Source organism: Colobus angolensis, unplaced genomic scaffold (genome assembly GCF_000951035.1).
Source record: "Colobus angolensis palliatus isolate OR3802 unplaced genomic scaffold, Cang.pa_1.0 Scaffold7, whole genome shotgun sequence".
In the NCBI taxonomy this organism is placed as follows: domain Eukaryota; kingdom Metazoa; phylum Chordata; class Mammalia; order Primates; family Cercopithecidae; genus Colobus; species Colobus angolensis.
Genome location: NW_012120709.1, coordinates 17891502 through 17914011, shown reverse-complemented (window position 1 = coordinate 17914011; position 22510 = coordinate 17891502). Strand labels below are relative to the sequence as shown.

The 22510-nt window shown below is 36.9% G+C and overlaps 1 protein-coding gene across 2 annotated transcripts in view; it reads left to right on the top strand.

Moving 5' to 3' along the window:
- Nucleotides 1-22510, top strand: part of BTG4 (B-cell translocation gene 4) — a 52422-nt gene that overhangs the window by 11321 nt on the left and 18591 nt on the right. For both annotated transcript variants that reach the window (XM_011926704.1, XM_011926705.1), the window contains 4 exons: nucleotides 2238-2436; nucleotides 2917-3054; nucleotides 3641-3839; nucleotides 5721-5872. In XM_011926704.1, coding sequence (XP_011782094.1) covers nucleotides 2264-2436; nucleotides 2917-3054; nucleotides 3641-3839; nucleotides 5721-5872 — 662 coding nt within the window. In that variant the 5' untranslated portion in view covers nucleotides 2238-2263. The remainder of the gene's footprint in view (nucleotides 1-2237; nucleotides 2437-2916; nucleotides 3055-3640; nucleotides 3840-5720; nucleotides 5873-22510) is intronic.

The following is a 22510-nucleotide window of genomic DNA, read 5'->3' as shown; positions in this document are numbered from 1 at the left end:
TGTTATCTATTATAATCTTAATTACAATCTTATGAGATCGCTATTGTATCTCCCATTTCACAAGCAGAAAATTAAGTTGCCCAAGGTTACACAGATGGTGAGTCCTAAAGTTGCAATTCACACCCAAATCTATCCGATCTTAATGCCCATATTTTAAAACTTTGTATTGTGCAGAAATAGAAAGATATGACAAAATGATAGCATTAGTGAAAAAGAGTACTTGCAAGTTCAATATGAGTCCGTGGTGTGATGTCACTGCCAACAAGGTAAAAGCCACCTGAGGTTGTGTTCTGGAATACAGTATTCAGAGGGAGGGAAGCAACAGTCCTGTGCTAGTCTTTAGGGGTGGAGCACACCTGGAGCATTGTGTGCAAGTCTGAGCCCCACGCTGGAAAAAAAAAGAGGATTACTCACACACCTGACACTCACTGTGATGTGAGTACCCAGCATGGTGAGTGAGTCTATAGGAAAAACTGTCAAAAAGCTGAGACTATTTAGGCTCCACAAAGAGAAGGCTGAGGGAGGCTGAATAGCTAGTATTTGAAATGTCATCCTGTGGTGGAATATTAGACACGATTGGTGTAGTTCCAGAAGGAAAAACTAGGCTGCACATATAGGAAAATTGGAGGTAGATTCGGCTCCACACAGAAAGGAAGGTCTGGCTGTTATTTGGAGCTTTTTAGAAATGAAATGGACTTCCTTGTGAGGCAGTGAATTCCTTTTCGCTAATGAAGAAAATGAATGATCACTAATCCTGAGCATTAAAGACTTAATGTATGTCAGGTGTGATGCTTCTCAACGCTTAGTGGGTATTAGAATCACCTGGAGGAACTTGCTAAATACTGATCGCCAGGCCTTACCTTGAGAAGCGTTGCTTCAGCAGATCTGAAATAAGGTGGAAGAATGTGAATTTTTAAATTTAATTTTTATTTTTTTTTGAGACGGAGTCTTGCTCTGTCACCCAGTCTAGTACAGTAGTGTGATCTTGGCTCACTGCATCCTCCGCCTCCCGGGTTCAAGCAATTGTCCTGCCTCAGCCTCCTGAGTAGCTGGGACTACAGGTACATGCCACCATGCCTGGATAATTTTTGTATTTTTAGTAGAGACGGAGTTTCACCATGTTGGCCAGGCTGATCTCGAACTCCTGACTTCAGGTGATCCGCCTTCCAAAGTGTGGGATTATAGGTGTGAGCCACAGTGCCCAGCCAAGAATCTGAATTTTTAACAAGAAACACAGTGAGTCCAGATCACATGGTCACTGACCCACCCTCTGAGAACTGGTGAGGTTAGATAAACTCAGATCTCTTCTTCTTATCCTACAAGTAAACCCTTTAGTAAAAAATGTGTCGTCAACATAACAGCTGCTCAAAGTTGTCTTAACAAGTTTTGTAAGAAATCTAAGGCAAAATTCCTTAATATGTTGACAGCTAAGTTAGAGATAACATAATTGGAATGTGCGAGATTAGGATACAGAAGAACGCTTGATTCTCTGTGTTATAAAAGATAAGATTATAATAGCAAAATAGAAAATATAGATCCAGTTTGAAAACACTTCAAATCGAAAACCCACTCCACTTATGCCAAGGAGCAATTGGATGGAGACTGGATTGGCATATGAAAAAGCTAGATGATTATCTCAATAGGCAGCACCTGTGTAAGGTGAGGCACCCATCAGCCTCTAGGGCCCAGGCTTATATAAACTTCAGCCTCAAACTCACAAACAGGTGTGGGTGAGAGTTGGAAACATAAGGGACGGTGCAGTTGGTCTTTTAACTCTTATCCACTTTTCTTGCGGGCTAAAGGGCTTTTGTTGGCAAGTATAATGTGTTTGTTTATTCTTAAAGCATGCAACTTGTGAGGCACATTTTGGAATTACTCTTTCCTGAAATATTTTGCTCTTTGTTAGTATATCTTTAAAAAGTGATGCTTGAGGTAATTACTGTCCCATATCAGGATCTTTTTTAAGTTGCACAGTGATGTTTCATTTATTACTTAAATGCTTTAAATTTTTAAAAAGACTTTTTTCCTTTGAAAACCTTTAAAACTGGGCTATTTGAGGAATTGCTGTTCTTGGCTGTTATGTTAATTGATAGTGTTCATGTACTTACCTAGTTTACTAAGGACTTCTTTCTAGCAAATTATCTCGGTTTTAAATTTAAGGTATGTAAAATTTCCAAATGGCAATTAAATATTGATAATAAGTTAATTATTTTCTATTCTTCCTTTTAATGATTCAGACCTCCTTATCTATTTTTCTTGAATCATGAGAGATGAAATTGCAACAACAGTTTTCTTTGTCACAAGATTGGTGAAAAAACATGATAAACTAAGTAAACAGCAAATAGAAGACTTTGCAGAAAAGCTAATGACGATCTTGTTTGAAACATACAGAAGTCACTGGCACTCTGATTGCCCTTCTAAAGGGCAAGCCTTCAGGTGAGAGCAAGTATGTGGGATGGCAAAGGGAAGCAATCACCAAACAATAGCCAGCTCCTAGGAAAATGGAGTGATCTTGTTTTCTGCATTTAAGTAACGAAAGTTTTATGGGCTCGAGTTCATTTGTTTGAACATGGAATTGAAAGGAGGAGACATAGTAGATGACACTTCGGCTGGAAACAACAGAGCAAAGCCCCTTACGGGAGGAAGATTAAACAATTTTTAATTTGTGTTTGCCATGAAAGATAAGCTATGAATATCCGGTAAACTAATTTTGTGACTTAGTGATGCAACATACATTCTGAGCCACTGTATCAAAAGTTGATGATGTCTTACTTGTAAGAGTGGAGAGTGGAGGAGGCTGAGGGGAAAGTGGGGGTGAAGTGGGAGCTATGTGTATTGGAACAGTATGTGCATAATGTGATTCTCCTGCTAAAGTGCCTGTCATCATGTCTTCATCTCCCTTCACTTTCTTAAAAGGTGCATCAGGATAAACAACAATCAGAATAAAGATCCCATTCTAGAAAGGGCATGTGTGGAGAGTAACGTGGATTTTTCTCACCTGGGACTTCCGAAGGAGATGACCATATGGGTAGATCCCTTTGAAGTCTGCTGTAGGTGAGTAATCTCATAGTTTGTGTGCTGTGTGATACCTGGAAACCTTAGGTTAGACAACTTTACATAAGTTCATGAAAGATGATGCACCAAAGCCTTGAGTTAGCAGCAGGGACACTTCTTGGTTAAGATTTTAGATGCAAACTTCTGTTAGACAATGCAGACTTCTATTCAAAGTGGGTGAGGTGGAAAGCACAATGATTTTGCAAAATATTTGAAATGTGGCTTTAATCACTGCACCTTATTACAAACTATAGATTGGTAACGGTATCTATTACAAACTGTAGGTTGATAACAGATAAGTATTATAGGCAATATCAGAAAGGAAGTAATCTATCATGGGACAATTCAGTTCATTAACTGAATCAAAAGAAACTAGTCTTTGTTTCTTTCTGAACAATTAACCAAAATAACTCTTATAGAATATCCTCATTTATAACAGTGTAGTAGGTGAAGGTCATAATGTCCTTCAATTTTTTAAGGCAATCTCTTTTAAAATAAGTTAGTGTATTGTCTCCCGGAAAGATTAGAGACAAAACTTGTAGGAAGTTGAATCCCTAATTATACTTAAATTTCTTTTCCTACTTAGGTATGGTGAGAAAAACCATCCATTTACAGTTGCTTCTTTTAAAGGCAGATGGGAGGAATGGGAACTATATCAGCAAATCAGTTATGCAGTTAGTAGAGCCTCATCAGATGATTCCTCTGGCACTTCCTGCGATGAAGAAAGTTGTAGCAAGGAACCTCGTGTCGTTCCTAAAGTCAGCAATCCAAAGAGTATTTATCAGGTCAAGTGTGTTCCAGTTCTTTTCTATACATTTTTCTATCTGATTCTAAAAAAAATGCACTCATTATGAAAACAAAGAAGCAAAAAAACATGGAAAGAACAAAACTGCAGATTTTTAAAAGCCAGAATCTTAATATTTTGGCAAAACTTTTTCTGTCTTCTTCACTGCACAATGTATTCCCTACTCTTGGCTGAGCTTTTAGGATCTACATATCTACATAATCTTTTATTGTCCTATTTCTTCATACAGTATTTGAAGAATACTTAAATTATTTCCTTCCACTTAAATTCCTACACAATCAAAGATTAACATTAGTGCGCTTTTTTTTTTTTGGTCAATTGAAAATACCATGGCATTTATACAAAATTTGGATTTAGGAAAAGTCAAAGGCCTATACATTGTGCCACTAGAGCAGTTTTTCTCAACTATTTTTTTCTTCTTTTTAAACCATAACCCATTGAAAGATATGCATATTTACATTTAAAAAGTTTCCTGAAACCGTGTTTACTAGGAGCAATGCTCCCAGGACTTCCAATTACATTCATTTGATTTCAAGCATCTAAATTGATTTCATGACCCACAATTTGAAAAACACTGAACTAGAGAGAATTTGTTAACACCATATGTATATGTTTGTACGTTCTCTTAATCACCTATGTATTAAATGTTAAAGCAATTAAAATTTTAATATTCATTTGCCTCGCTTATAACTGATTACTGGCAGAATTCTAGACTGTTTCCACATGGTTGTAATATTTTGTAAAAAGCTGATAACTTGTATGGTGATGCCTGAATTTTAGGTTGTTTCTTGAGGTTTGATTCTCAAGCACAGAACTACTGGGTCACCGAGTATGAACATTTTACTGGTTTTTAATGTGTAGCCGAAACACCATATAGAAAGTTGTATTTATTTGTAGCGTCACTAGCTGTATGTAAAAGTGCCTGCTCTGCCTTTTTTTTTCTGGTATTGGCTATTCTCATTTAAAAAAACAGATAATTTGATTAACATGATATGCATATGTAATACAGTATTAGTAAAATTAAACATTAAAAAATTCCATGTGCCCAAATGTTTTAGCACCTACTGTCTTAAAAATTTTGTCTTATTCATGCATTCATTATTTGAAGTTCTAATGTATTATTATAGGTTCTTTATATGCCAGAATGATTTTAACCCCTTGTCGTATTTCTGGCAAATGTTTTGTCCCTAGTTTTTTAAACTATGTGTGTCATTGATAGTTTCTTGGAAACAGTGACTTTAAAATGATGTATGACAAAGCCATGTTTTTCCTCAGTGTTATAACCAAACTATGTTATCCAAAGACCTGCTGTATGTCATTTAGCTTAAAATTAGTTTCCAAGAACCTATCGAGGTTGTTGAGTGAGGATTTATGGTATTTGCCTTAATTCTATTTTTATTTTTAGAAAGGTCTTCTTTCATTTGGGGATCAGACCTGTAATCAGCTCTATCCTTTTACAGCAATGTCTTTTCAAAGTGTGATCTGTAAAACATCTGTATCAGCCATCTAAGGTGTTTAAAATGAAGATTTCTAGGCTGTGGCCCCAGAGATCATGAACGTGCAGTTTTGGATTGGGCTGGCAGGGGTGAGGTAGGGATGGAAGAGGGACAACTCAAGAATAAACATAAACTTGAATAAGCATATTAAAAAGTTTTTAGTTGAATTAACTTTTTAAAAAGGTACAGTATAAAGTGACTTATGTTCCTGCCAAGTGCTAGAAAAATTTTCAAAGAGGGTTATGCACTTTCGATTCTATTTGTTTGTGCTCCCTATGCTTTTGAAGTGCTTGACTTTTGAATTATGAGTTCATATTTAGTCCTTACAGCTAGTTTATTAGAGATCTTTATGCTTTTTCTTCCAGGTTGAAAACTTGAAACAGCCCTTTCAATCTTGGTTCCAAATCCCCCGCAAAACGAATGTGGTGGACAGCCGTGTTGGCCTCCTGGGAAACACTTACCATGGCTCGCAGAAGCACCCTAAGTGTTACAGGCCTTCTATGCACCGGGTGGACAGGTACCACTGGGTCAACATACACCAATGATGCAGTGACTGGGCACATGGTGGGCGAGAGCTCAGAGGAGCGCCTTTATTCTAAAATAAAAATGAATTTAAGGTTGAGAGGCCCATGAAACAAAAAATGACCATATTAGGGATGAGGGTACATAATGGTAAATCCTCTCATACAGATCATGACTGTTCTTAGCTGTACTTTTAATTCTTATTTAATTTTACATGAAGTTTTATGTAACATTAGTGAATGTACCCAGTAAGGTAACAAAATGAAGATACTGACCTGTAGTAAGACTCAATGAATTATGAAAAGTAATGGTTTAAATAAACGTACAGTGTTTTTAGTGCTTCCTAGTTCAGTTCGTTGCAAGAAACAAAGTTTTAAAAGTTAATTTTTTTTAAAGAAGGGGTCTCCCTATGTTGCCCAGGCTGGTCGCAAACTCCTGAGCTCAAGCAATCCTCCTGTCTCAGCCTCCCAAAGTGTTGGGATTACAGGCGTGAGCCACCGTGCCTGGCCACCATTCATTCTTAACTCCCCTCACCCTCTACCACTTGCTAGAGGGAAAGCTGATGACTCTGCAGTCCATGTCTCTACAAATTTGATAGCAGTGAGAATTGTTTTGGCTGCTACTTTTCGATGTTTATGGTATTAGGACATGCCCGTTAGGCAACTGCTGGTGAATTTTATCTTTGCTAGATTTTATAGATTTTAAAATTAGGGAGGGAGATTCTACAATCCAGCTTCACTCTATTAGCCAAAAATAGTTTGACTCTTCTAAATTCTGTGTCTCTAGTTGTTAGAAAATTCCCAAAACCTTGTTGACTGGACCCATTCCTACTCATGCTGTTTGTTCTCAGCTGGGTGCTTGCTGTTTTTTGGCAGTTCCTGTTAATCTCCACTTAAGACATATTGTAGCTGTCTTCTCAATCTCTTTTTACTCCATTCTCCTGTGCTCTCAGCAGGGGACTTGTTCTTTTTGTTTTCTCCTACTTCAAAACTTTATCCCTCCCTTCTCTTCTCTCATCTCCATTTTAAGACTTTGCTCTTCTCCAGTTGCTTGTATCTTCTCCCTACATCTTGGTTTTCTTGCTGAATTTCTGCTGTTAGGTGGTTCTCGATCCAGGAAGCTGGTAGCATTGGATCAGTCATAGCTTGGTTCTCTTGTGAGTAGACTTGTGCTTTGGGCCAGTGGCTCTGAGTGGATACAAAAAGTTGTGACCTTGAGTCCCAACTCGGGCAGGACATGCCAGCAGTCATGCTAGTGCTGATGAAGAGGGGGTGTGATTCTAGCCTCATTACTTTGGGTGCAGCTCTTAGTAATCATTTTTTCTTTTTTTTCTCTATAAATGATGATTCGTTAGGGCATATAGCAGCATTATTTTGTGGGACAAACTCACCTATCCTTAATGGCATATGAGGTCAAGTTTCTCTGCTGAAAACTGAGTTTGTCCTCTCTTGAAGAGCTTTCTGCTATAGTATGGGAGTTGTTGTGAACCTCCCCAGATTTCTCTCAAGGTAACCACAACACTAGTTTACTGGCCCCTCAGCAAACCATCCCCTGGAGGTGGTTGTGATGTTTGCCAGCCTCCATATGTGTGTGGGTGAATTCTGGTCTCCAGAAAATGGGGCGGAAACAAGACTACCAGCAATGGGTGTAAGTATTAGGCTTTAGGATGCTGGCATGTATGTGAATGTACTTTAGTTTAATCCTTAACTATCAAGTTAGAATTGCTGGTAACACTTCATTTTCTTTGCCTCCCTACCTTCTACCCGTGTGCAGGCAATTGTCATTAGTTACCTGTCTGGTCTTGTTCCCCATCCTAAGATAATCTGTACTCTTCAATTTAAAATGTTTCAATCAGGAAAATATTCAAATTCTAGAATACGGCTTCTGGTCTTAATGACTTGAGTTCTTGCATGTCTTTTCAGCCTAACCTCGACTCTCCTTTTGGACTCTGTTTTTTATTTTCTTGTTATTTTTTTGTTTCCTTTGAGACAGAGTCTCACTTTGTTGCCCAGACTGGAGTTCAGTGGTGAGATCTCAGCTCACTGCAACCTCTGCCTCCCAGGTTCAAGTGATTCTCATGCCTCGGCCTCCAGAGTAGCTGGGACTACAGGCGTGCACCACCACGCCCGAGTAATTTTTGTATTTTTAGTAGAGACGGTGTTTCACCATGTTGGTCAGGTTGGTCTCGAACTCCTGGCCTCAAGCGATCCACACACCTTGGCCTCCCAAAGTGCTGGGATTACCAGGGACTCTGGTATTTAAGTGTTATTGATTGGGATACTTCTCACCTTGCGTCATTGTTCTCCCTTCACTCTTGATCTTTGGGTATCACTTGAGATACCATCTCTTCCAGGAAGACTTCCTGATCCCTAACTCCAGTTTATAGTCATATGTTAGGGGTTCCTTACAGCATTCTGTCTGCCCCTAGAAGAGCACTTAACTATTATAATTGTTTCATAGTTATCAGTATCCTCCCAATAGACTGAGTTTTCAGAGTACAGATACCTCATATTCCCATTTAACGTTGGCATATAGCAGTGTTCAGATTTACAGACTGGATGACTTTATTGGTGATTAAACGCTTGCCTAATATATAATCTGATGCACAGCATTAAATAATGCTTGTTGATTGATCATTCTCTCAGCGGAGTAAGAAGTACTGTGTTCTAGGCTGGGCGTGGAGAACTAATTGCTGTAAAAATGTGAAGCTGTTTGATCTTTACATGTACAATTTATTGGACTAAAAAAAGAAAAATCAACCATATATAATACTTGCTAGATATAAAGTGCAACATAATATTTGGATATGACAAGAGTGAGTGATCTTTCAAGAACCTTTACACAGAGGGTTTTATTAATGAAGTTTTCCTTGTAGTTTGCAAGGTTGGTTTAAAAAATTTTCCAGCCAGCAGAGGTGACACTGTACCTCTGAACCCCATGCTGCTGATGGACACTGCTAGTCAATCACAATGTTCTGATTTGGGTTCAGAGATTGCCTCATAATTCTTGTAGCAGAGTACTTGAGATGACCATTATAATTAATTGTTCCAAATTGGTACTCAAGAAGAAACCAATTCCACAATGTGCTAGGGTTTGGCTCAGAGGGAGCCATCTATGAACATTTGAGCCCTGTGTAATCCTTTATAGCCTCTCAGGAGGCTCTGAGCAAATGTGTAGGGGAAAAAATATAATCAACGATGTATTTTTACTGTGATTAAAAGTAGTCAATATACTTGAAAAGCCCCTAAATACATTACTATCATATCTATTAGTATATTTGTATAATAACCAAATTAGATCTTCCTAATCTACATTTTGAAAATTTTCTATGATGAACATGTACCACTTATTTTCCTTTCTTTTCTTTCTTTTTTGAGATCAGGTCTCACCCTGTCACCTAGGTTAGAGAGCAGTGGTGCAATCATAGCTCACTGCAGCCTTGACTCCCTGGTTTGAGTGATCCTCTTGCCTCAGCCTCCTGAGTAGCTGGGACTACAGGTGCCTGGCTAATTTTCAATTTTTAGTAGAGAACGAGGTCTCGCTATATTGCCGAGGCTGGCCTTGAACTCCTGAGCTCAAGGGATCCTCCTGCTTCAGCTTCCCAAAGTGCTGGGATTACAGGCATGAGCCACTGTTCCTGGCCTTCTCTTTTTAAAAAAAATTTTATCTTGAGGTAATTATAAATTCCGATGCAGTTGTAAGAAGTAACATAGAGGCCGGGCGCGGTGGCTCAAGCCTGTAATCCCAGCACTTTGGGAGGCCGAGACGGGCGGATCACGAGGTCAGGAGATCGAGACCATCCTGGCTAACACGGTGAAACCCCGTCTCTACTAAAAATACAAAAAAAAATTAGCCGGGCGAGGTGGCGGGCGCCTGTAGTCCCAGCGACAGAGCGAGACTCTGCCTCAAAAAAAAAAAAAAAAAAAAAAAAAAAAAAAAAAAAAAAAAAAAAAAAAAAAAAAAAAAACATAGATCCCACGCATTCTTTCACCTAGTTTTCCCCCTTGGTAACATTTTACAAAACTTTAGTACAGTATCACAAGCAGATGTTGACATTGCTACAGTCAAGATACAGAACACTTCCATCACCACAAGAATTCCTCTTGTTGCCCTTTTATAGTTGCATACACTTCCTCCCTCTCCCATCCCTTTCTTAATGCCTTGGCAACCATTAATCTTTCCCCTATTCTTTTAATTTTGTCATCTCAAGAATGTTATAAATTAATCATACTGTAGATAACCTCTTGGGATTGGCTCTTTTCACTAAGCTTAGTTCTTTGGAGATTCATCCAGGTTGCTGCACGTATTGGTAGTTTATTCCTTATTGTTACTGAGTAGTATTCCATGGTATGGATACACCACAGTTTAGCCATTTACCTGTCCAAGAACAACTGTATTGTTTCTGGATATTAGGAAAAAAGCTGCTGCAAACATTTGTGTAGACAATGTGTGAACATAGGCATGTATTCCAGAGAAGTAAAAACATGTGAGCGGAATCAATGGGTCATATAGTAGTTGCATGCTTAGTTTTTAAAGAAACTGCCATTTTATGTTCCCATCAGCAGCATATGACTGATTCAGCTTTTCCACATACTTATCAGTCTTTGGTATTGTTGTAACTTTTCATTTCAGCCATTCTGACGGGTGTGCAGGATATCTTAGTACGGTTTTAATTTACATGGCCCTCATGGCTAGGGAAGTTGAACATCTTGTGCTCATTTGGCATCTGAATATCCTCTTTGATGAAATATCTGTATGTCTCCTGGCCATTTTCTAATTGAGTGCGTTGTTTATTTTTCCACTGAGTTTTGAGAGTATTTGATATATTCTAGACACTGGTCCTTTGTCAGATGTGTGGCTTGAAACTATTTTCTTCCAGTTTGTACACTGCATTTTAAAATTTTCTTCATTTTTAGTTATTATGGGTACATAATAGTTATATATATGGAGTACGTGTGATGTTTTGATAGTGATGTTTTGGTACAGGCATATGATGTGTTATAAATCATGGTAATTGGGGTATTCATCATCTCAAGCGTTGATCATTTCTTTGTGTTAGGAACATCCCAATTTCACTTTCAGTTATTTATTTTTTTTATTTTCGAGACGGAGTTTTGCTCTCATTGCCCAGGCTGGAGTGCAATGACACGACCTTGGCTCACTACAACCTCCACCTGCCAGTATCAAGCAATTCTCCTGCCTCAGCCTTCACAGTAGCATGCGCCCGCCACCATGCCCAGCTAATTTTGTTTTTTGGTATTTTTAGTAGAGATGGGATTTCACCATGTTGGCCAGGCTGGTCTCGAACTCCTGGTCTCACATGATCCACCCATCTCGACCTCCCATGGTGCTGAGATTACAGGCATGAGCCACTGTGCCTGGACACTTTCAGTTATTTTAAAATGTACAGTAACTTATTGACCATGGTCATCCTATTGTATTACTAAGTACTAGATCTTAATTATTCTGACTGTATTTTTGTACCCATTAACAATCCCTGCTCACCCAGCCCCTCCCTGCTATCCTTCCCAGCTTCTGGTAACCAACCATTCTACTCTATTTCCATGGGTTCAATTTTTTTTCACTCCCATGTATGAATGAGAACATATAATATTTGTCTTTCTGTGCCTGGCTTATTTCACTTAATGTCCTCTAGTTCCACCCATGTTGTTGCAAATGACAGGATTTTATTCTTCTTTTATGAAGGATTTTATTCTTTTTTATGGTTGAATAATATTCCATTGTATATATGTACCACATTTTCTTTATCCATTCATCTGTTGATGGATACTTAGGTTGATTCCATATGTTAGCTGTTGTCAATAGGGTTGCAATAAACATGGGAGTGCAGATATGTCTTTGATACACTGTTTTCCTTTCTTTTGGATATGTATCTAGCCGTGGGATTGCTGGATCATATGGTAGTTCTATTCGTGGTTTTTTGAGGAACCTCCATACTGTTCTCCATAGTGGCTGTGTAAGTTTGCATTCCCACCAACAGTGTATGAGAGTTCCCCTTTCTACACATCCTCACCAGCAACTGTTATTACTTGTCTTTTTGATGCAAGTCATTTTAATGGGGTGAGATGATATCTCATTGTAGTTTTGATTTGTGTTTCTCTGATTAGTGATGCTGAATTTATTTTTCATATGCCTGCTGGCCATTTGTTTTTGTTTGTTTGTTTGTTTGTTTTTTTGAGATGGAGTTTCACTCTTGTTGCCCAGGCTGGAGTGCAATGGCGTGATCTCAGCTCACCACAACCTCTGCCTTCTGGGTTCAAGTGATTCTCCTGCCTCAGTCTCCCGAGTAGCTGGAATTACAGGCATGCACCACCACGCCTGGCTAATTTTGTATTTTTAGTACAGATGGGGTTTCTCCATGTTGGTCAAGCTGGTCTTGAACTCCCAACCTCAGGTGATCTACCCACTTCAGCCTCCCAAAGTGCTGGGATTACAGGCTTGAGCCACCACACCTGGCCTTGTTTGTCTTCTTTTAAGAAATCTCTATTCAGTACCTTCTGAGCCAAATAAAAACAAAGAAAACAAAAGAAATGCCTATTTGGATTTTTTGTCCAAAAAAAATTCGATTTTTTTTTCCTATTGAGTTGTTTGAGCTTTTTATATATTCTATTAGTTAATACCTGTCAGATGGGTAGTTTGTAAATAGGTTCTCCTGTTCTGTGAGTTGTCTCTTCACTTTGTTGATTATTTCCTTTGCTGTGCAAAGCTTTTTAGCTAGATGTGATCTCATTTGTCCATTTTTGTTTTGGTTGCCTGTGATTTTGAGGTCTTCCCAAGAAACCTTTGCCCAGAACAATGTTCTGGAACATTTTCCTAATGTTTCTTTCTAGTAGTTTCATAGTTTCAGGACTTATATTTAAGTTCTTAATCTTGATTTCTACATATGGCAAGAGATAGAGGTCTAGTTTCATTCTTTTGTGTATGGATATCCAGTTTTCCCACCACTATTTATTGATAAGATGGTCCCTAGTGTATGTTCTTTGCACCTTTGTTGAAAATGAGTTGACTATAAATGCATGGACTTATTTCTGGGTTTTCTATTCTGTTCCATTGGTCATTGTGTGTGTTCTTATGCCACTGCTGTGCTGGTTTGGTTACTATAGCTCTGTAGTATAATTTGGAGTCAGGTTATATGATTCCTTCAGTTTTGCTCCTTTTTGCTTAGGATGGCATTGGCTATTCTGGGTCATTGGTGATTACATATACGTTTTAGAGTTTTTTTTCTATTTCTGTGAAGAATGTCATTGGTATTTTGATAGGGATTGCACTGAATCTGTAGACTGCTTTGGGTACCATGGACATTTTAACACTATTCATTCTTGCAGCCCATTAACATGGAATGTCTTTCCATTTCTTGGTGTGCTCTTCAATTTCTTTCATAAATATTTTATAGTTTTCATTGTGGATATCATTCACTTTTTTGGTTAAGTTTGTTCCTAGGTATTTTATTTGTAGCTATTGTAAATTGGATTCATTTCTTAGTTTCTTTTTCAGATTGTTTACTGTTAGCATATAGAAATGCTACTGATTTTTGTATGTTGATTTTTATATCCTGCAATTTTACTGAATTTATTTTTCAGTTCCAATAGATTTTTGGTGTGGAGTCTTTAGGTTTTTCTAAATATAAGATTATATTGTTTGCAAAGAAGGATAATTTGACTTCATCCTTTCCAATTTGGATACCCTTTATTTCTTTCTCTCATCTAGTTGTTCTGGCTAGAGCTTCCAGTACCATGTTGAATAAAAGTGGTGAAAGTGGGCATCCTTGTCTTGTTCCAGATCTTAGAGAAAAGGCTTTCAGTTTTTCCATTCAGTATGATCCTAGCTGTGGGTTTGTCATATGTGGCTTTTATGATTTTGAGGCATGTTCCTTCTATACCCAATTTGTTGAGTATTTTAACATGAAAGGATGATGAATTTTGAGTGTTTTTTCAGCGTCGATCAAAATTATCTTATGCCCATTTGACCCAGGAATCTCATTACTGGGTATATACCCAAAGGAATATAAATCATTCTATTATTATTATTATTATTATTATTTTTTTTTTTTTTTTGAGACGGAGTTTCACTCTGTTGCCCAGGCTGGAGTGCAGTGGCGCGATCTCGGCTCACTGCAACCTCCAACTCCTGGGTTCACGCCATTCTCCTGCCTCAGCCTCCCGAGTAGCTGGGACTACAGGCGCCCGCCACCACACCCGGCTAATTTTTTTTTATATTTTTAGTAGAGACGGGGTTTCGCCGTGTTAGCCAGGATGGTCTCGATCTCCTGACCTCGTGATCCACCCGCCTCGGCCTCCCAAAGTGCTGGGATTACAGGCGTGAGCCACCGCGCCTGGCCATTTTTTTTGCATATTTTTAACCATCCTTGCATCCCTGGGATGAATCCCACATGATCATGATCATGCTGAATACTTTTTAAATGTGCTATTGAATTCAGTTTGCTGGTATTTCACTGAGGATTTTTGCATCTATATTCATCAGAGATACTGGCCTGTAGTTTTCTTTTTTCTGTTGTATCTTTGTCTGGGTTTGATATCAGAGTAATACTGGCCTCATAGTATGGGTTTGGAAGTATTACCTCCTGCTCAATTTTTTTAGCCCAAATTTTTAGAATAGTATGAATAGTATGTATGTATGTATGTATGTATTTATTTTGAGACGGAGTTTCACTCTGTTGCCCAGGCTGGAGTGCAGTGGCGCGATCTCGGCTCACTGCAACCTCCAACTCCTGGGTTCACGCCATTCTCCTGCCTCAGCCTCCCGAGTAGCTGGGACTACAGGCGCCCGCCACCACACCCGGCTAATTTTTTTTTATATTTTTAGTAGAGACGGGGTTTCGCCGTGTTAGCCAGGATGGTCTCGATCTCCTGACCTCGTGATCCACCCGCCTCGGCCTCCCAAAGTGCTGGGATTACAGGCGTGAGCCACCGCGCCTGGCCATTTTTTTTGCATATTTTTAACCATCCTTGCATCCCTGGGATGAATCCCACATGATCATGATCATGCTGAATACTTTTTAAATGTGCTATTGAATTCAGTTTGCTGGTATTTCACTGAGGATTTTTGCATCTATATTCATCAGAGATACTGGCCTGTAGTTTTCTTTTTTCTGTTGTATCTTTGTCTGGGTTTGATATCAGAGTAATACTGGCCTCATAGTATGGGTTTGGAAGTATTACCTCCTGCTCAATTTTTTTAGCCCAAATTTTTAGAATAGTATGAATAGTATGTATGTATGTATGTATGTATGTATGTATTGGAGACAGGGTCTTACTTTGCCACCCAGGCTGGAGTGCAGTGGTGTGATCTCAGGTCACTGCAACCTCTGCCTCCCAGGCTCAAGCAATCCTCCTGACTCAGCTTTCTAAGTGCTGTGACTACAGGTGCACACCACCATGTCTGATTAATTTTTGAGTTTTTATTGAGATGGGGTTTCATCACGTTGCCCAGGCTGGTTCTTGAACTCTTGGGCTCAAGTGATCAACCTACCTTGACCTTCCAAAGTGCTGGTATTACAGGCCTCACAGTTCTTTAAATGTTTGGTAGAATTCAGCAGTGAAGCCTTTAGATCCTGAGCTTTTCTTTGGTAGAAGCAGTAGTGAAAACCTTTCTATCTCATTACTTGTTATTGGTCTATTCAGGTTTTGGATCTCTTCAGGTTTCAATCTTGACAGGTTGTATGTCTAGGAATTTATCCATTTCATCTAGGTTTTCCAATTTGTTGACGCATAGTTGCTCTTCTGTGGTATCAGTTGTAATGTCTCCCTTTTCATCTCTGGTTTTATTTATTTGGTTCTTCTCTCTTTTTTCCTTTTTAGCTATCTCCTACAGGAAAGATCTTTTTTCTTAGTCTGGCTAAAGGTTTGTCAATTTTGTTTATCTTTTTAAGAAACCACTTTTCATTTTGTTCTTTTGTATTTTTTAAAGTCTCAATTTCATTTACTTCTGCTCTGATCTTTCATTTCTTCTGCAAGTTTTTGAGTTTGGTTTGCTCTTGCTTTTCTAGTTCTTCAAGGATGCATTGTTAGATTGTTTATTTGAAGTCTTTCTATTTTTTGACGGAGGCATTTATTGCTATAAACTAGCACTCCTAGTACTGCTTTTGCTGTATTCCATTGGTTTTGGTATGTTGTATTTAATTTGTTTCAATACATTTTTGTATTTTCTTAATTTCTTCATTGACCTTATGGTCGGTTAGGAGCATATTTTAAAATTTCCATGTGATTGTATAGTTTCCAAAGTTCCTTTTGTTATTGATTTCTAGTTTTATTCCATTGTGGTTGGAAAAGGTAGTTGATATGATTTCATTTTTAAAAAAATTTTTGAGACTTGTTTTGTGGCCTAACATATGGTCTCTCCTTGAGAATGTTCCAGATACCGAGGAGAAGAATGGGTATTCTGCAGCTGTTGGATTAAATGTTCTATAAATGTCTGTTAGGTCCTTTTGGTGTACAGTACAGATTAAGTCCAGTGTTTCTTTGATTTTCTGTTGGGGTCATCTGTCCAATAGTGAAAGTGGCGTGTTGAAACTCCCAGGTATTATTGTATTGAGGTCCATCTCTCTTTGGCTCCAGTAATATTTTCTTTATAAATCCGGGTGCTCCAGTGTTGGATATATATATATTTATAATTGTTATATCCTTTTGTTGAATTGACTCCCTTATCATTGTATAATGACCTCCTTTGTCTCTTTTACGGTTTTTGTCTTGAAATCTATTTTATCTGACAACTGTAGCTTCTCATGCTTTTTTGGTTTCCATTTGCGTAGAATATCTTTTTCAGTCTATGTGTGCCTTTATAGGTGATATGAGTTTCTTGCAGGCAGCATGTAATTGGGTGTTTAAAAAACTCCATTCAGCTACTGTATGTCTTTTGATTGGAGAATTCAGTCCATTTAAATTTCAGTGTTGTTATTGATAGGTAAGAACTTACTACTGCTATTTGATTTGTTTTCTGGTTGTTTTGTTGGTCCTCTCTTTCCTTCCTGTCTTCCTTTGTGTAAAAGTGATTCCCTCTGACAGTATGTCTTAATTTCCATTCACTTTTTTGTGTATCTCTTATAGGTTTTTGCTTTGCCATTACTATGAAGCTTGCAAATAGCATTTATTAACTAATTATTTAAAACTGGTAACAACTGTGATTACAAAGAAAAGCAAAGCAAAGATAAAATTAAAACACTACACTTGAACTCCATCTCTTCCCTACCCCCTGCTTTGGCTTTTTGCTCTCTTATCTTTTTATGCTGTGTATCTATTAAAATGTAGTTGTAATTATTTTTGATAGATTTGTCTTTTAGTCTTCCTATGAAAGATATGAGTGGTTTATATTACACTGTTAATGCAACTATACTGTTAGCACAACTACAGTGTTAGTGTATTTATTTTTCTGTGTACTTACTATTACGAGTAATTTTTATATCTTCAGATTACTTCTTGTTCATTAACGTCCCTTTTTTTCAGATTGAATAGCTTTCTTTAGATTTCTTGTAAGGCAGGCCTGGTGTTGGTGAAATCCCTCAGCTTTTATTTTTCTATGAAAGTCTTTATTTCTCCTTTGTGTTTGAAGCATAATTCTGCTAGATATGATATTCTAGGTTAGACTTTCTTTTTTTTTGGCACTTTGAATGTCATTCCACTCTCTCTTGGTCTGTGAGATTTCCACGGAGGTGTCTGCTGCCAGATATACTAGAGATCCTTTATATGTTATTTGCTTATTTTCTCCTACTACTTTTAGGATACTTTATCCTTGTTCTTTAAGGGTTTGATTGTTGTATACCCTGAGATAGTCTTATTTAGGTTGAATCTTTTTGGTGTCCCATGACTTTCTTGTACTTGGATCTTCATATCTCCAGGCTTGGAAATTTCTGTCATTTCTTTGAATAAACTTTCTACCCTGATATTTCTCTCTGTCTCTTTCTTCGTCCTCTTTAAGGGCAACAACTCTTAGATTTGGTGTTTTGAGTCTATTTTCTAGATCTTGCAGGTGTGCTTCTTTTTTATTCTTTTCTCTAACTGTATGTTTTCATGTCGCCTGACTCAAATTCACTAATTTTTTCTTCAGCTTGGTCAATTTGCTGTTGATTCTGATGCATAAAGTTCATCAGTTGAATTTTTTAGCTCCAGAATTTTTGCTTGATTTAAAACAAATTATTTCAATCTTTTTGTTGAATTTTCTGAAAGAATTCTCAATTTCTTCTCTGTTACCTTTTTATCTATGTTGCTGAGCTTCCTCAAGATGGTGATTTTGATTCCCTGTCTGAAAGATGATATCTTCCTCACTGTGGGATTGTTCACTGGTGTCTAATTTAGTTTATTTGGTGAAGTCATGTTTTCTTGGATGTTGTTGATGCTTGTGGCCATTCACCAATGTTTGGGAATTGAAGAGTTAGGTATTCCAGTCTTTGCACTCTGGATTTATTTGTACCCATCCTTCTTGAGAAGGCTTTCCATATACTAAAAGGGGATTGAGGGTTGTGATCTAAGCCTGTGGTCACTGCAGGTGTATCAGCACTGGGGTGTACCCTAAGCATAAGAATGCTGCAACTTCTGCTGACTCCTCAAGGAACTGCCTTGGTGGGTTGGGTTGTTCTGGTTCTTGTGAAGGTGCTTTCTTGCATGGGTTTTTGTTCAATTTGGTGTTCCTGTGGGGGATGATTGCTGGATGGTTCTAGTAGGCCATCTTGCTCAGACTTCTAGCTTGTCTTTTTATCGTCTTAATGATGTCTTTCACAGATCAAAATCTTTTAATTTTGATGAAGTCCAATTCATTAATTTTTCTCTTATGGATCATGATTTGGTGTCAAGTCTCAGATCTTTTTGCCTAACTCTAGATCCTGAAGTTTGTTGTTTTTTTTTCTAAAGTTTTATGTTTCACATATAGTTCACCATCTATTTTAAGTTAATTTTTTTGTATGAGGTACAAGACTTAAAGTGCTTTTTTCCCCCTCTATGAATATCCACTTACTCCAGCACCATTTGTTAAAATGAAAAGACTATCTTTCTGCCATCGAATTGTTCTTGCCTCTTTGTGAAAATTCAGTTGGATATATCTCTGTGGGTGTATTTCTGTGTTCTTGGCCTGTGTTGTTTATTCTTCTGCCAACACCACACAGTCTTGATTACTGTAGCTGTGTAAGTCTTGAAACTAGATAGATTCTTCCCGCTTTATTCTTTCTAAAAATTACTTTAGCTATTCTAGTTTATTTCCCTTTCCATATACATTTTGGAGTGATCTTGTCTACATCTATAAAAAATCTTGCTGAGATTTTGAAAGGTATTTTATTCAACCTATATATCAATTTAGAGAGAATGGATGTCTCTACTATGTTGAGTATTCCAATTTATGAACACAATATGTTTCTCCATTTATTTAGATCTTCAATTTCTTCCTTTGTGTGTGTGTGTGTGTATGTGTATATGTATGTGTGCTATAAAACTCTTGTACATGATTTTTAGATTTATATCTAAGAACTTCATTTTTTGATCAATTATAAGTGGTGTTATATTTTTAGTTTCAGTATCCATATGTTCATTGGTAATATACAGAAATACAGTAAATTTTTGTATGTTTATTTTTTGTCCATTCTAGATGTTGCTGAACTTACTTATTCCAGGAATTTTTTTTATCTCTGTGTAGATTCCTTGGGATTTTCTGTATTGACAATCATGTCATCTGCATAGGGATAGTTTTATTTATTTCTTTTCCAACATGGATGCATTTTACTTCTTTTTTTGTGCCTTTTGTGGGTATAACTTTTGACTCTATGTTGAATAGGAGTGCTGAGAACAGACATCCTTGACTTGTTCCTTTTTTTGGGAGAAAGCAATCTTTCACCATTAAGTAGATACTCATCAATTTTGTAGATACTACTTTAAAAAAGTCAAATTGAGGAAGTTCCCTTCTAGTCCTATTTTTTGAGGGTTTTAATCATAAATGGCTGTTGGATTTTGTAAAATGCTTTTTCTGCATCCATTTATATAATCATATAATTTTTCTTCTTTAGCCTATTGACATGTGGATTACTATGATTTTAAAAAAAAAATATTAAACCATCTTTGTGTCCATGGAATAAACCCAGCATGATCATGGCATATAATTCATTTTATATAATGCTGAAATTTATTTGCTAATATTCATGAAATATATTGGTTTACAGTTCTAATTTTTTGTACTATCTTTGGTTTTGGTATTAGAGTAATACTATAAATATCTACTACAATATGTAATTTATTATATGCATACCACAAACACTTCATAAAGTAAATCAGAAAGTAATCCCCTTCTATTTTCTGGAAGAAATTGCATAGAGTTGCTGTTACTCTTATTTTTAAGTGTTTGGTAGAATTATATTATGAAGCTATCTGGGCCTGGAGACTGCTTCCTTGGAAATTAAAAAATTATAAATTCAATTTCCTTAATAGTTATAGGATTATTTAAAATATATGTCCTATAGGGTGAGTTGTAATACTTTGTGTTTCTTAACAAATTAGCCTATTTTATCTCTGAAATTTATGCACGTAGAGTTGTTTATAGTGTTTCCTTGTTATCCTTTAGATGTCTGCAGGTCTTTGTGGTATCCCTACGTTCATTCTTGATATTGGTAATTTGTGTCTTTGCTTTCTTTTTAATTGTCAGTTTTTCTAGAGGGTTGTCAATTTTACTGACCTTTCCAAAGAAATAGCTCTTTGTTTTATTGCATTTTTTTCTATTGTTTTGTTTTTAGTTTCATTTATTTTTGCTCTTTATTACTTCCTTTCTCCTGCTTGCTTTGGGTTTATTTTACTCTTTTTCTAGATTTTTGAGGTGGAAGCTAAGATTATTGAGTTGACACTTTCCCTCTTTTCTAATGTATATACTTAGTATTGTAAGTTTGCCTCTCAGAACTGCTTTAGCTGTGTCTTGTAAATTTTGATATGTTGTATTTTCTTTGATATTCAGTTCAATGTATCTTTTATTTTCCTAAGACTTCTTCTTGAACCACTGGATTATTTAGAAGTATGTTGTTTAGTTTATAAGTGTTTGGAGATTTACCTGTTTTTGTTATTTATTTCTAATTTGGTTCTGTTCTGGTTGGAGAATACACTTTGCATGTTTTCAATTTAAAAAAATTTGTTGAGGTTTGCTTATGCCCCAGGATATGATTTTTGTTGCATATCCTGTGGGCACTTGCATGTACATCCTGTTGTTGTTGGGGGGAGTGTCCCATAAATGTTAATTAGATAATGTTGATTGATGGTGTCAAGTTCTTTTATATCCTTGCTGATTTTCTATCTAGTTCTATAAATTGCTGAGAGGAGGTATTGAAATCTCCAACTATAATTGTGATTTGTCTGTTTCTCTTTGTTTCACATGTGTTGCAGTTCAGCTGCGTATATAAGCGCTTAGGACTGCTATGTATTCTTGGTGGATTGACTCTTTCATCATTATGTAATGTTCCTGTTTCTGGTAATCTACTTTGCTGTGATGTCTGCTTTATCTGATATTAATATAGCCATTCCTGCTTTCTTTTGATTAATGTTTGCATAGTATCTATTTTTGATTCTTTTGCTTTCAATATGCTTATTTTGTTACATTCAAGGTGAGTTTCTTATAGATGGCATATTGGTGAGTCTTATTTTTAGTTCACACTACCAATTTCTGTCTTTTAACTGGTGTTTTTAGACTATTTGCATTTATTGCAATTATAAATATGTTAGGCCTTGAGTTTACCAGTTAGTTTTTGTTTTCTGTTCTTTTTCGTTTCTCAATTTTCTTTTCCTTACCTTCTTGTGGGTTACTTGAACATTTTTTAGAATTTCATTTTTAGCATATCTTTAGTGTTTTTGAGCATATTTCTTTGTATAGCTTTTTTAGTGGTTGCTCTAGGTATTGCATTATATGTATGTAACTTGTCACAGTCTACCACTGTTATCTTATAAGTTCAAGTAAAATATAAAAACCTTACTTCCCTTCATCTTGTTATCTTCCCCAATTTATAATATACTTGAATTAAGTATTTCCTCTACATATATTTAGAGCTATAATAGACAGTGTTATAGTTTTCACTTCAACTGTTAATTTAGAAGCTCAAGAGAAGGAAAGTCTATCATATTTATCCATAATTTCACTTCCTGTGTTTTTCCTTCCTGATGTTACAAGTTCTTTCTTTTGTTTCCCTTCTATTTAGAGAACTTCATTTAGCCATTCTTTTAGGTTAGGCATGCTTGATATATTCTTAGCTCTTTTTTAAAAATAAAGAACAGGGTCTCACTCTGTTGCCCAGGCTCATCTTGTACTCCTAGGCTCAAGTGATCCTCCCACCTTGGTCTCCTGAAGTGTTGGGATTACAGGCATGGGTCACTGCACGTGGCTTGTTCTTAGCTTTGATTCATCTGAGAATGTATTGTTTCTCCTTCTCATTCTTAAAGAATATTTCTCCTTGTATAGAATTTTGGGTTTACCAGCTAATATCATAATGACAGGATCAACTTCACACATAACAATATTAACCTTAAATGTAAATGGACTAAATGGTCCAATTAAAAGACACAGACTGGCAAATTGGATAAAGAGTCAAGACCCATCAGTTTGCTATATTCAGGAGACCCATCTCACATGCAGAGACACACATAGG